We start from the raw sequence: 13,676 nt of genomic DNA on the forward strand, positions 1-13,676 counted from the left end.
GGGAAGTGCACACTCCTGAGACTCTGGGACATCACATAAAGCTAAGGTTTTGCCTCTGCTTCATGTTATGACCCATCCAGTGTGGTTGTACCTTCTCCAATGCAACTTTGCAGCACGAGCAACATTCATGAGAATATTAAAAGTACTAATGAAATGTTTTCCTTCCTTAGGTACACAGCCTAAGGGAATAATTTTGCTGGGAGATTCAGCTGGGGCTCACTTTCATATCCCTCCGGAATGGATTACAGCATCAAAATTGTCAGTGGTATGTCATAGCAGTTAGTTGCTGACCTGATGCCATCTGGGTGTCCAATAATGTTCCTTCTTCATCTCTGTCATAAAGATTGCCAAATGAGAGTAGATACACAAATGCCATTTTTTTCTGGGACTCGCCACCTATAAGCCATCACTATAATAATGCATTATGGGAGATGGAAAAGGTATATGAACAAACTCAAGAGAGCATGGGTCTATGCAATGTACTGGCACTGTTACCATCTAATTTTCTACTGTATTGACTGTTATACACAGGGAGAAATCTCTATATTTCAGGGACCCTTGTCAGCAGTGCCAGAGGAAGAAGACAGATTTTCAGTTCTGTACTATGTTGCACATAGAAATCTACATGTTGGGGAGAAGAGTTCTAGTCTAGCCTTCTCCCTGATTTTTCAAGGTATGTGGGAGCATTTAACCCCTCACTTGCCATTTGAAATGGTATGGCTCAGACACTGGTTTACTTCCTCATTGCCAATTGAGAGCCAGTGTGGTGTAGTGGTTAGAATGTTGGACTAGGATCAGGGAGCTCCAAACCCCCATTTAGCCATGGAACTCACAAGGTGACTCTGAGCTAGTTGCTTACCTCACAGGGTTGTTGTGAGGATAAACATTACCACGTACACTGTTCTGGGCTCCTCAGAAAATAAGCGGGATAAAAATAAATAAACAAATAAATAAATAAATAAATAAATAAATAAATAAATAAGGCTTTAATCTATATAAAGTAAGGAAATCTTGGCTGGCATTGTTCATGTTACTACATTCCTCAAAAGTTTTGTCTTCCTGTGCAAATATGCATTAATAAATAAATGTGCAAATATACATTAATTGAAGCAAACACATATACCTACCATTTCAGCTGGTCGCATGAGTTGGCCTTAAGATAAACAAATAGGCAACATCTTACCACTGATAGGGCAATCTACTATCAGTGAAACAGAATACCAGATTTCAAACCTCACAAGGCTCTTCTTCAATAAGTTACCTGTCAGTGATGTCTCAGAAAACCCAGAGAGCAAATGAGTCTGGGTGAATAGAAATAGCCAACGCCTGCCCAGAATGAGTGAATCTTCCTAAATCCACCATTTTAGCATCTCTGTGAACTCTTTACAGATTATTGGGTCTTGATTCTTGGATACCAGCTCTTGTGCAGAACTTGTGGCTGTAAAATTGATTGGGGGCATGCAAACCAGAGATAAAATAGATTAATCACATGCTCTCATAGCTCATTCCCCTGACCCAAACCTTGCATTATGTGTGCATGTGTGTTGCAAAAATTCAAAATAAAATTCATCATGATTTTGGAATTTGAATTCCACTTTCTGAGTTGCAAACATTTTTGGATTTCATTTCTGAAATTTGATCTTTAAGACTATTGTTAAATCTAAACTATTATTGGTGGATTTTTAGGAAATATTTTTGATTATTGATTTGCTAAATGTAATACTTTTACCTCTTGGGTTTCCCCCTAAAATCTCTAGAAATCAGAATCCCAGTGGCAGCACCAGGGGGAAAGAAATTGAGGGGGGCACAGAAAGGGCAAAGTACATTTTTGGGTAGGCGAGTTGTGTCCCACATGTTAGATTTCTGAAACAGAAATGGGGGGCATCTGGGGGCAACTACTTTTCTGAGGGGATGCTTGCCCACCCACCCCGCTTGCCTCCCTCATCGGAGCCACCCTCTCAGTGTCCGTAATTGGGAGTACAGAAGAGGGGAAAGAATGTCTGCAAGCCAATTTAATATTGAAGAATGTACTTGAAAATAACACCTTCCAAATTGCTTTCCACTCTAGTGTGTCTCTGGAGCCCCTAGACAGGTGCTGCCTTATCCTAATTCTAGCCCAGAGGTTCCCCCCCCTTTTTTTGATAGCACTTATATGAGCAGCAGATCCTTTTCACATACTACAGAAAGTTAATTTCCCAGGAGGTGTTTCCTAAAAGAGCAGAACAGAACCCAACCTAACTGATGGGAAGGGTTTGTCTGTGTGCTTTCAGATCTGGCTCAGGCCCCACTGGTGCCTCAGGTGGTGATGCAGTCAGCTGCTCCCATCCCTTCCGTGTGCAGGGCATGCTGAGCCTCACTTGGAACCCCCTCCAGCTGTGATCTTCTTCTCTGAAGCCTTGAACTCCCTCCAGTTATCCTCATCTGGCGTGGACTTAGTACTACATTCCCTGCCACCTGCCTTTACAAAATGCAGGGAGGGTGAGATTAGTGACAGGATGGAGGAGGACAGCAGTGCACTGCCACCGTTGTCATGGTTGTCATTGCTGCTGCCATGTTGTGTAGGGCAGAGCACCACCTGAGATGGCTGAGATGGCCACCTGCCGCCTGAGATGGCTGCCTCACCACGCCCCATTGATAGGTGGGGTTTGGGCACTTTTGAATACTTATGGGAGGCTATATTATAATTGGGCCCTAATTATGATGACTGGTTCTGAGAGTAGATAAAACTTGATGACTGGTTCTGAGAGTAAATAAAGCTTGGAAATCTATGGTTGTATGCATCACAACATTCTACAAGAAGACATAAAAATGGTATCATTCTCCTTCAGAAAAGAAATGGCTGGCATGTGTAGCATGTTGAAATCCTCCAAGGAGAAGTTGGGAGGGGAGGAAATCTAACTTTGAAAACAAATACCCAGTGCCAATAATGATACCATTCTGGGCAGCATGCAAATTACAATCAGCATTGTTTGTAATTTTAATTTTATCTTTGAGGAGCCAAACTGATTTAAATATTTGAGATTAGCAGTTGTTTGTTAATACTTTATGAAAAATGATTATAGGGATGACACTGATGGTAGAGCAGGTGATGAACATAATAAATCAGTGAGTGTGATAACTGAGATTACTGCGCCCAATAAATATGGTGACAATACTCAAGATGACAGTAATAACAGTGGAGAATGAAAGTGATATGTTCAAGTTAAGCTTTTAGATTGTGTCAGCATTTTGTTTATGAATCCTAGGTGGTCACATTATTACACTTCACCATACACATTTTTCTCTATATGCAAATGCAGAGGCGTATCTAAGGAAAATAGCGCCTAGGGCAAGCACTGAAATTGTGCCCCCTGTCCAAACATCTGACACCCATCTCGCCTCTGGGCAGTTTACTTTACCATAATATCAGCTCAAAAATACAAGTCAAGCTTGTTAATCTTTTAATATTTCAAAAACTATTTATCAGTGGACGTAGCCAGACCAAAAAATGCTGGAAAACTACAAAGTTCAGTATGCTGGGGCTCATGAAATACCCAAATACTATGTGGAGGTGTACTTGGAAGACTAAACAGAAGTGCCTGTATAATTCTCTACTATGTATTGTAGCATCACTATTGCTACATAAGTTTTAAAAATGAATGGAGAATTTGACTTTTCCCAGATACTCTGAAAATAATTAAAGGATATGCAGAGTAAACTGTGCCACTGCTTGGAATATATGCTAGTATTTCAGAAAGACAGTTAAAATGAGAGAAGAAAGCAAGAAACTCCCAGTGGGCCTTAATACTAAGGATTTCACACTGATTCAAAGACAAACTCACCATTAATAGCCATATTATTAAGGCATCACATTTAACTCACTTATCACAAGAAGCAAAAAAGAGCAAATGAATACAATCCTAGCTCATAAGCTTCAGCTCAATATTCACAAGCCCTGATTCTCTGTAAATAGTGCCAAACTGAATATGTGTACAGTGACTTTTATACACACACACACACACACACACACACACCTACATGTAGCCCCTTTGGGGGGGCTTCCTAAAGGCCATGGGGGGGGGGGTCTGCAAAGGTTCCCCCTGCAAAGGTTCCCCCTCCCCCAGCCAGCCTCTTAATTCACTGCTGCAGCCCATCCTGGGCTGAGGGCTTCACAGAGGGCTTCACCATTTGAGCATGTGCAGAGTCCATTTTTTAAAATCTTTTTTAAAAATGGCTGCCTTAAACAAAATGGCCACCAACATGAGCTCAATTGGCCTCTGCAAGGCCTGGCATGGCCTAGGGCCTCACAGAGACCATTTGAGCATGCATGGTGGCCATTTTGTTTTCGGTGGCCACTGGAGGGATGCTGTGCTGGGGCTGGAGAGAGCCAGTTCTCCCCTTCCTAGATATAAGAGAATCACACCACTTTAGAAAGCTTCTCTTTGCTCAGTTAGCATGTTACGTTGATCAGATCCAAATCTGCTTAGTTTCAGCAAGATTATATCATCATTTGTCTTCAGACCACACCCTAGCACTATTTCTGAGCAGACCTAGCCCACAGGTTTACCAGAGCTTACTCCACAACATTACAAGTTGTTAAGCAATGACAAAAGCATCACCTCCAAAGCATTCTCAGTCAGGTGACACCAAGCAGCTTGCTTTGTTGCAGCTATGCCACTTCTGGGGAAACTAGAGCCATGGGTTCCTACTCAAGGACATAGGGGCTTGAATGGCTCCAAGCCCTGGCCTGCTCCAAACCTATTGAGTCCTCAGAAAGAAAATCTCAAGGGATGGTTCTGTGAGACTTGGGTTTTTCCAAATACATACATGCACATTTTTCTGGTGAAATAATTTTCTGATCTGTAATTATTGATAATTCACAGTATTCACGGTGATTAAGGATATTAACTGTATTTAAACAGCTTGAACTTCCCTTTATTGTTTTCCATGCTAGCTGATAATAGCAATCAAACTAATTACTAATGTTCCATGTGCGAAAGCAAAACCACCCTTATTTGTTCTCTCTCTTTTCAGGAAGCATTTTCCAACCTTCCTGAAGCATTTGCCAATGAGCTTGACTGGCCTCAGTTTTCATCAACAACTGGATTTCTCCGCTCCACAATTGGGTAAGCGAATACAAATGAAACCCCCAGGAATGAATGGATGCAGAGAAGAGTTCTGTGTTCAAATGGCAGAACTAAAACATTGCTAAGGCCTCTTCTGATGTTCCTAAGGGTTGTGATCATCTCCAGAGCTGTCCAGCTACTAGATAGGGCAAGCATGTTTTATAAGAAATTTGATTCTTGAGTCACACTCAGGTGTCTGCTGAGTAGATGAAACCCTTAGGCAAGCAGCCCAGGAATTCTGAATGAGTGGGCTTCCTGGTTCACTTCATGTGCAACCACACATGCACATGTAGGCAAAGCTTCATGCGCCATTGAAGTACATGGGTAACTTGCTAGCGCCGGAGCTTTGTGGGCACTTTGGAACTCTCAGGTCCACAAGGAGGATCTGGCTGCCTTGTCTTTTAAGTGTTGGAGTGCTTTTGCCCTTTCCTAATAATTGCTTTGTATTTTTACGTTATAATATTGGACTAAATTTCCTCTGTTGGTCTTTCCAACCATGAATATGTTTATCCAGAGCTGGCTCGCACAGATATGTTTGTTACCTGATGACTGTAGTAACAACTGTTGGCTTGACATATGAACTAGACATCCCAGGACAAATACCACAGATAGAACTTTAATCATATCTCAGATCACTTAAAATACAATGCTTTTGATAGGAACATAGGAAGCTGCCATATACTGAGTCAGACCATAGGTCCATCTAGCTCAGTATTGTCTACACAGACTGGCAGCGACTTCTCCAAGGTTGCAGGCAGAAATCTCTCTTGGCCCTATCCTGGAGATGCCAAGGAGGGAACTTGGAACCTTCTGTTCTTCCCAGAGCGGCTCCATCCCCTGAGGGGAATATCTTGTAGTGCTCACACATCAAGTCTCTCATTCATTTGCAACCAGGGCGGACCCTGCTTAGGTAAGGGGACAAGTCATGCTTGCTACCACAAGACCAGTTCTCCTCATTTTTATTTTCAATAAAATCAATGCACGCATTCAGCCACTATCACTGAGAGAAGAGAAATCAAAGGGTATGCATGCAGGTGTGAACCAGCCCTTAGCTCAGGACTACACAGCTTCAGTCCTCCAGCTGGTTTTGGATTACAATTCCCATCTTCCCAGACTATTGGCCATTGTGGCTGATAGTCTGGGATGATGGGAGTTGTAGTCCAACAGCTGGCGGCTAAAGTTGTGCAGCCCCATCTTTGCCCTGTTTACTTCACTGATTCATACTCTGCTGAACATGAAATATGGCAGTTCTAATTAGTGATGTTTCATCCACGTAGTACTATTTTTTTGCAAAGTAATTAGCTTGGTAATTCAGCTCCAGCTTAACTACTTCTCCATTTATTCATTCTGATGTTGTCTTCCCCAGTTTTACTGTTCAAAAGTAGCCTCTTTATTGTCTCTCTAGGATCTATATTAGTCCTTCTGTTTCCATTTCTGACAGTTTGTTTGGAGTGACAAAGTAGTACTATTGAGGTTTGCTTGGTCAGATTGTCTCTTACTGATTTCTTTGTGATTTCTAAGGCATTCAATTAATGTTCATTGAGTTCTTGACTCCTGAGTAAGTTATCTGTTATAACAACAACAATTTATATACCGCTTTTCAACAAAAGTTTCCAAAGCGGTTTACACAGATAGATAATAAATAAATAAGAAGGATCCCTGTCCGCAAAGGCCTCACAATCTAAAAAGAAACATAAGATAGACACCAGCAACAGTCACTGGAGGCACTATGCTGGGGGTATATCATATTCGTATAGGTTTTTTCCCTTTTGAATTCCCTAAAGAGCAGTGTTTTTTGTTATTTTTTTAAAGAAGGATTTGATTGGAAGCTATTTGCATCTTATATAGATCTATTCCCTGCCCTAGGATTAGTGGTTGCCCAGTATATTTCTCTACACTGTCTAAGAAATAAGGCTGCTAGATATAAGGAAGTTATTTATAGGAAGCTCTTAGACTCTTCAGTAATTCAAAGCTTTTACCACATAGACTTCACAGTTTTATCCTCATCTTGACATTAACGTACAATAACAGTCTCACCTTTTAGTCTGGGGCCTCCTGATTTCTTAGAGAAATGATTTCTGTGCAGTTGAATAGGGCAAGTGCTGTTCATCTTTACTGGTTTGCTGAAAACATGTCCAGCAAATTGTTTCCTTTCTGTCTCTCTAGATCCATTTTTAGGTAGATGTTTAACCTGCCTTATCCACAAAGTTTCAGGATGGATAACAACATTCAACATGATATTACAGCATTTTAAAAATAAAAAGGTTGGATCCAGAAAGGGTTGGATGCAAACTTCTATGTATATCATTGTGGTCTTGAGCCAATTTTTAAAATATACTAACCGTACTAATTTGAGTGTAACCAGAAGCCAGAGGGTCATTTCTTCCAGACAAGGAACTTTTGGATACAACTCATAGAATATACCAAATTTAAAATATATGAGTATTTAAAAGCAATATCTCTCTGAAATAATCATGTACCCAAAAGAAGGTACAGGAGACCCTCAGATATTGCAGGAGTTATGTTCCATGATACCACTGCAAATGCTGAAACCATTATAATTAAAACCATGTGCATATGGGAATGATTAGGTTCCTGAGAAGAACCTGGGATAACCTTTTTAATGTGTTAAATTGCCAGGACTTGGAGTCTCCTTGCTCCCACACTACATAGACCACCTTAAACACATGACCAAGGTTGCTCCCCTTACCCTGGATTTTGTTTAGCTCCATGAATTCAGCTCTGTGAATTCTGCTGGGCCAACCAGCCGCTTCTTCTCCTCTGTGGCCCAGAATGAAGGTGAAACTCAGACCTCAGGTCATAGCTGTAGATCCAGTTGGAAGCTGAGATGCACCTTTGCCTCTTCTTCACCTCCAGCCGGATTCCTAGACCCAGTCCAGAGTTTGGATTTCACCCTCATTCGATCTCACAGCCTGGATGCATGGTGTGGGCTAAGAGAAGAGGAAGCGGCAGAATTCACGGAGCTAAACAAGATGCTGGGTAAAGTGAGCAGCAGCCAAGGATCCTGGCCATGTGCTTAAGGCGCAGTGTGGGGAGACTCCAAGCCCTGGTATTTAAAACATTACAAAGGTTATCCCAGGCAGTTTCCTTGTATGCAAATTTAACTATTGGGGATGGTTTGGGGCTTTTGCAGGGTTGCAAGGTTAAAGGTTTGATCTAAAAAAAACTGTGAAGGACTGAAACTATTCTCCATGATAACTGAATTGCACAAAGAGATTGCCCTCAAATAACTGAAACCGCAGATGCAGAACCCGCAATATTTGAGGGCCTCCTATACTCACAAGTACAGGTGAAACTCGGAAAATTAGAATATCGTGCAAAAGTCCATTAATTTCAGTAATGCAAATTAAAAGGTGAAACTGATATATGAGACCGACGCATTACATGCAAAGTGAGATAAGTCAAGCCTTAATTTGTTATAATTGTGATGATCATGGTGTACAGCTCATGAAAACCCCAAATCCACAATCTCAGAAAATTAGAATATTACATGGAACCAAGAAGACAAGGATTGAAGAATAGAACAATATAGGACCTCTGAAAAGTATAAGCATGCATATGTATTCAGTACTTGGTTTGGGCCCCTTTTGCAGCAATTACTGCCTCAATGCGGCGTGGCATGGATGCTATCAGCCTGTGGCACTGATGAGGTATTATGGAAGACCAGGATGCTTCATTAGCGGCCTTCAGCAATTCTGCATTGTTTGGTCTCATGTCTCTCATCCTTCTCTTGGCAATGCCCCATAGATTCTCTATGGGGTCAGGTCAGGCGAGTTTGCTGGCCAATCAAGCACAGTACACTGTATACTTTTCAAAGGTCCGATATTGTTCTATTCTTCAATCCTTGTCTTCTTGGTTCCATGTAATATTCTAATTTTCTGAGATTGTGGATTTGGGGTTTTCATGAGCTGTATGCCATGATCATCACAATTATAACAAATTAAGGCTTGACTTATCTCGCTTTGCATGTAATGCGTCTGTCTTATATATCAGTTTCACCTTTTAATTTGCATTACTGAAATTAATGGACTTTTGCACGATATTCTAATTTTCCGAGTTTCACCTGTAAGCCTAGGTTTGCTTATAGGTTTCCGACCAGCTTTGCCAGTCAGAAAGGATAAGCATAGATCCCGCTTACAACAGGTAACGAACCTCCCTTGCTCATGGTTCCATGCTTATGATGTATTATGGGTGACTAGTTGAGAGTCAGTGTGATGTTTCTAATAATTAGCTTGGATATGAAAAAATCCATGTTCAGAATCCTTGGCAAACTAGGAAACTCTCCAGTCAATCTTAAAACAAGTCATTAAGGCTGTTCACATGCTCCCCACTGGGGCAGGGAGGGCAGCGAGTGGGGAGGCAGGGTTCCACCTATCTTCCCTCCAGACAATCCTCAGGGTCCTTGTGAGTGTGCTGTTACATGCCCACGCGATCCATGTTGCTCCATGTAGCCTGGATTGCTGGAGGTTGGGACTCGGATACAAAACTCAGGCTTGCAGGGGAGGCAGCACCGGGATCGGGATCTATTCCAGTGCTGCATACAAGCAGCCCTACCCAGATAGGGCTTCCCTAACCTGGGTAGGGCTGCTCATGCGCATTGCCTTATTATCTTTCATCCTAACCTACCTCACAAGCTTGCTAGGGGGCTAAAGTGCATTTCTGACTCTTTGAAGAAAGACAGAATGCAAAAACATATGTTTAGGCATGGAAGGACCTCTCAGAGTAAGGAATGAGTTGTGTGACTACAGGTACTTTATATCTTTATAATGCTGGATCTGTGTTGTTGTTTTTTAATCTGGGAATTCACTAACCAGAGTTCTGTAAACATTGTTTCAGAGGATGGACAGACTCACTCTACCTCCGTTTACAAAGGAGAAATCGCTGCAACCACAGAGATTACCAGAGTATTTCCAAAAATGGTACTTGAGTCTAATTTCCCAGCCAGCCACACTGATGCACCTGCCTGCCCTAATTTGCATATTTTCTTTGTTTTCTAGTAGTAACACCTAGAAAACAAACACATTAAACCATTCACCATGAGTAGAAACTGTGACCCTGCAGTCAGTTACCAAAAAAAATAAATTTTAAAACAGTTGGCTTGGACGGATTGGTCCATTCTCCATGTGATTTTTTAAAAAAATGTTTTGTGGCACAGGATGCTGTGCATTACTTCGTAAAATGGCCTGTCCACATATTGGTTAGGAATAAATCTGCTCTGACCAACTGCCAGTTTTCACCTCGAATACTCCAAGAATGGTGCTACATCATGCAAAAGTGGTGGGGGCGGGGGGGGGGGGGGGGGAGAGATGGCTGGACAAAGCCAGCTGCCAAGAAGAGTTCTAGCTCTTTTAATGTTGCTGCTGCTTGTAAAGATGCTGTGTAAACTGTAACAAGTAAAAATAAAGATGCATCTACCATTGCTGCCACCCCCAAACAGTGGTAGGTTGCCCCCTCAAAACTTTACAAGAATGTCCTACCCAAATCACTCTGTTTCATCCATCATGCCTCTCTCTTGAGCACCTTCAGAGCCCCCTAATTTAGCTGGAAATGCTTTTAAGAGACGTTTTCAATCTGCTGTAATGTATTAGTACCCAGAAAAAGGGAACCCTTTAACACAGGACTGTCATATAGATGATTGATTGTACGTCTCCACTTTATACTGAAGTTTCTCACCTATTTTTATCACATTTTGTGATAATGTGTTTCGTCTTGGATCTGAACAGCTCATGTTCTATATCTGTTAACGAGTGCTCTGGCCCATTGAATGTTAGGAAGCCAGATATTTCATAGCAGCATTGAGTGCCCTCAGAAGAAAGAAAATGTTATCTTAATCTTGCCTGCCTGGGGAATCATAGTTCACTTGGATGCAGTTAAGGAAACATAGAGCCTCTTTTATTTGCACCATTACATTTTATACTTTCTTTGTGGATTTGGGGGACGAATGGTTCATTAAGCAGTAAGACAAGGCCAGCTTGCAGCCAAACACTGCTAGACATGTGTGCTAGAACTATCTCCACTCATTCCTGTATATCCTGTGCAAGCCAAGCCTACATGTAACCATCCAGGGCTAATTTTATAGTTCACCATGTCCACAGCCTTGTAGGGAAGTCCTCCAAATACTAGTTCTTAATTATACTGAAGAACCACTGATTGTCCTTGTTTTTAAGTAAGACAGCTTGCTGCAGATAGCCCAGGCAAAAGATCCCTCTGATTTCCAATGGGAAAAAGAAGAGGCTGTATATAAACTGATAGAGAACTTGTGGACCTTGGTGTTTCATTTATTAACAGGAGATCCGACTACTTCTCTACTGTTTCAATCAGCAAGTGCTTCTTCCTTAATGCAACCCCGATCCCTTTTTAAAAAGAGGGTAATCAGAGCCTCTTCATCATGTTCCTTGTGTCACAGATGACTAAGTCACAATTTAGATATTTAAATCCTCTCCTGAACTGGAAATGAGGCAGCAACAGCTTCTCCCACCTGATTTCCCCCACCTGCTTTAATGAGCTGGACTCCATTTCTCCTTAAGGTGAGAGGACAAGCAGGGATGGGCAAAAGAACCAAGGGGGAAATGTGAGGGGGAAACCAAAGCTGCCCCCTCTCCTGGTTCATAGCAGATCGGGGGGGGGACCTTTGTCAACACTAATGTAGTGTGAGGTACAGTAGGTGGAAGACCTATTTCCAGCTAGGTTGCAGGTCTCCAGTGTTAGAAGACTGGCCAATACATTCATCCTTCTTTATCTGTATGGTGGGTGGCTATGCACTGTCATAAATAAATATGAGCCTCTAAACCATAATTGGACAGTAAATAGTGGTCATCTACTTATTTAATGAAAAGAAAAATAGGAAATTTCTCCTTTTCCAATAGTTTATATTGCTACATAAATGATTTAGAGAACTAGGATTCCCCCTCATCCCACAAAGGTCTAGCAGCCTGACCTGGTTCTATTTCCCAACTCAATTACTTATATTATTTATTTATTTATTTATTTATTTATTTATTTATTTATTTATTTGATTTTTATACCGCCCTTCCGAAATGGCTCAGGGCAGTTTACAATTAAAACAGAAAACATTAAAAACAATTAAAACAGAGATACAAATATAAATACCAATTTAAAACAACTTAAAAAACAATTAAACTATGAAAAAAATTAAAAACCTGAAAACCAGCTTAACATTAAAACAATCAAAAACTGATTAAAAACCCTGAAAGGCCAGGCCAAACAGATGGGTTTTAAGGGCTCTCTTGAAGGTCAGTAAAGAATCAAGATTATGAATTTCTGCTGGGAGTGCATTCCACAGTCCAGGAGCAGCTACAGAGAAGGCCCGCCTCTGAGTCGTCACCAAACGAACCGGTGACAACTGGAGACGGACCTCCCCAGATGACCTTAACGTGCGGTGGGGATCATGTAAAAGAAGGCGCTCTCTAAGGTGACTCGGACCCAAGCCGTTCAGGGCTTTAAAGGTAATAACCAGCATTTTGTATTTTGCCCGGAAACATATTGGCAGCCAGTGTAACTGTTTCAAAACAGACATCATATGGTCTCTCCGGGTTGCCCCAGAGACCAATCTGGCTGCCGCATTCTGAACTAACTGAAGTTTCCGGACTACGTATAAAGGCAGCCCCACATAGAGCGCGTTGCAATAGTCAAGCCGGGAGGTTACCAGCTGATGCACCACTGTTTTGTATATATTCCATTTATCCAGAATCATTGCATTAAGCAAATGGCAGAAAGCTAGACTTCCCCACCATATGCAGCCTGTGCAATGTTGCATCCCTCATCAGCCTACTGGCCCCAATCAAGAAAATAAATAGTTGTGTTAAAGCCCCATTGATATTGGAGGAACTTAAGTTCATCATTATCAATTTGTCTCTTTCATGTCAATGGAACTTAAGCACTACAGCTTCTTTTTTAGTAGTGGTCTTTTCAGTTGTGTTAACTTGACTCTCTCTTTATTGATGTGCTTGATCATTTAGGTGGTTCTTCAGGAAACATTATGGATCTGGTTAAAAGGTAAATAATTAATGAGGGATTTAAATAGTTTGATCCAGGATGAAAGAGTTGCAGAACAGTTCAATGCTCCACCACCCTAAATGCACTCTGCAACTTTTAGACAGGACAAATGTCTGAAAGTGTTGCTGTGTTCACCATTATATCTTGATTAGAACTTGAACTCACATAATCAATTTTTTGTTCAGTTTTTCTCTTACACACGGTTTGTCATGAAAATTGAATCAGTAGTTCGGTTTAATTGTAATGTATTTATTGAAAATGGCAAACAAACTAGTAAAGGAAAGCATGACAAAAAGTAGGAATGTAGTTCCCCTGCTAACTGAGCAAAGAGGCACCTTTTAAAAATGGTGATTCTTTTTACTGAACGGGGGAGAGCAACTGGCCCTATCCAACCCCAGCACAGCATCGCTCCAATGGCTATTGCTGATATTTATCTTACGTTTCTTTTTAGATTGTGAGCCCTTTGGGGTCAGGGAACCATATTTATTTATTTATTTTTATTTATTTATCTCAAGTTCCACTTTGGGAACTTTT

At 41.3% G+C, this 13,676-nt stretch overlaps 1 protein-coding gene across 5 annotated transcripts in view; it reads left to right on the forward strand.

Moving 5' to 3' along the window:
- The window catches only part of AOAH (acyloxyacyl hydrolase), a 132,771-nt gene that overhangs the window by 80,889 nt on the left and 38,206 nt on the right, over nucleotides 1-13,676 (forward strand). For all 5 annotated transcript variants that reach the window (XM_053265148.1, XM_053265146.1, XM_053265147.1 and 2 more), the window contains 4 exons: nucleotides 171-265; nucleotides 5,014-5,105; nucleotides 9,963-10,045; nucleotides 13,106-13,142. In XM_053265148.1, the coding sequence (XP_053121123.1) occupies nucleotides 171-265; nucleotides 5,014-5,105; nucleotides 9,963-10,045; nucleotides 13,106-13,142 (307 nt within the window). The remainder of the gene's footprint in view (nucleotides 1-170; nucleotides 266-5,013; nucleotides 5,106-9,962; nucleotides 10,046-13,105; nucleotides 13,143-13,676) is intronic.

The sequence above is a fragment of the Hemicordylus capensis genome, chromosome 6 (genome assembly GCF_027244095.1).
Source record: "Hemicordylus capensis ecotype Gifberg chromosome 6, rHemCap1.1.pri, whole genome shotgun sequence".
In the NCBI taxonomy this organism is placed as follows: domain Eukaryota; kingdom Metazoa; phylum Chordata; class Lepidosauria; order Squamata; family Cordylidae; genus Hemicordylus; species Hemicordylus capensis.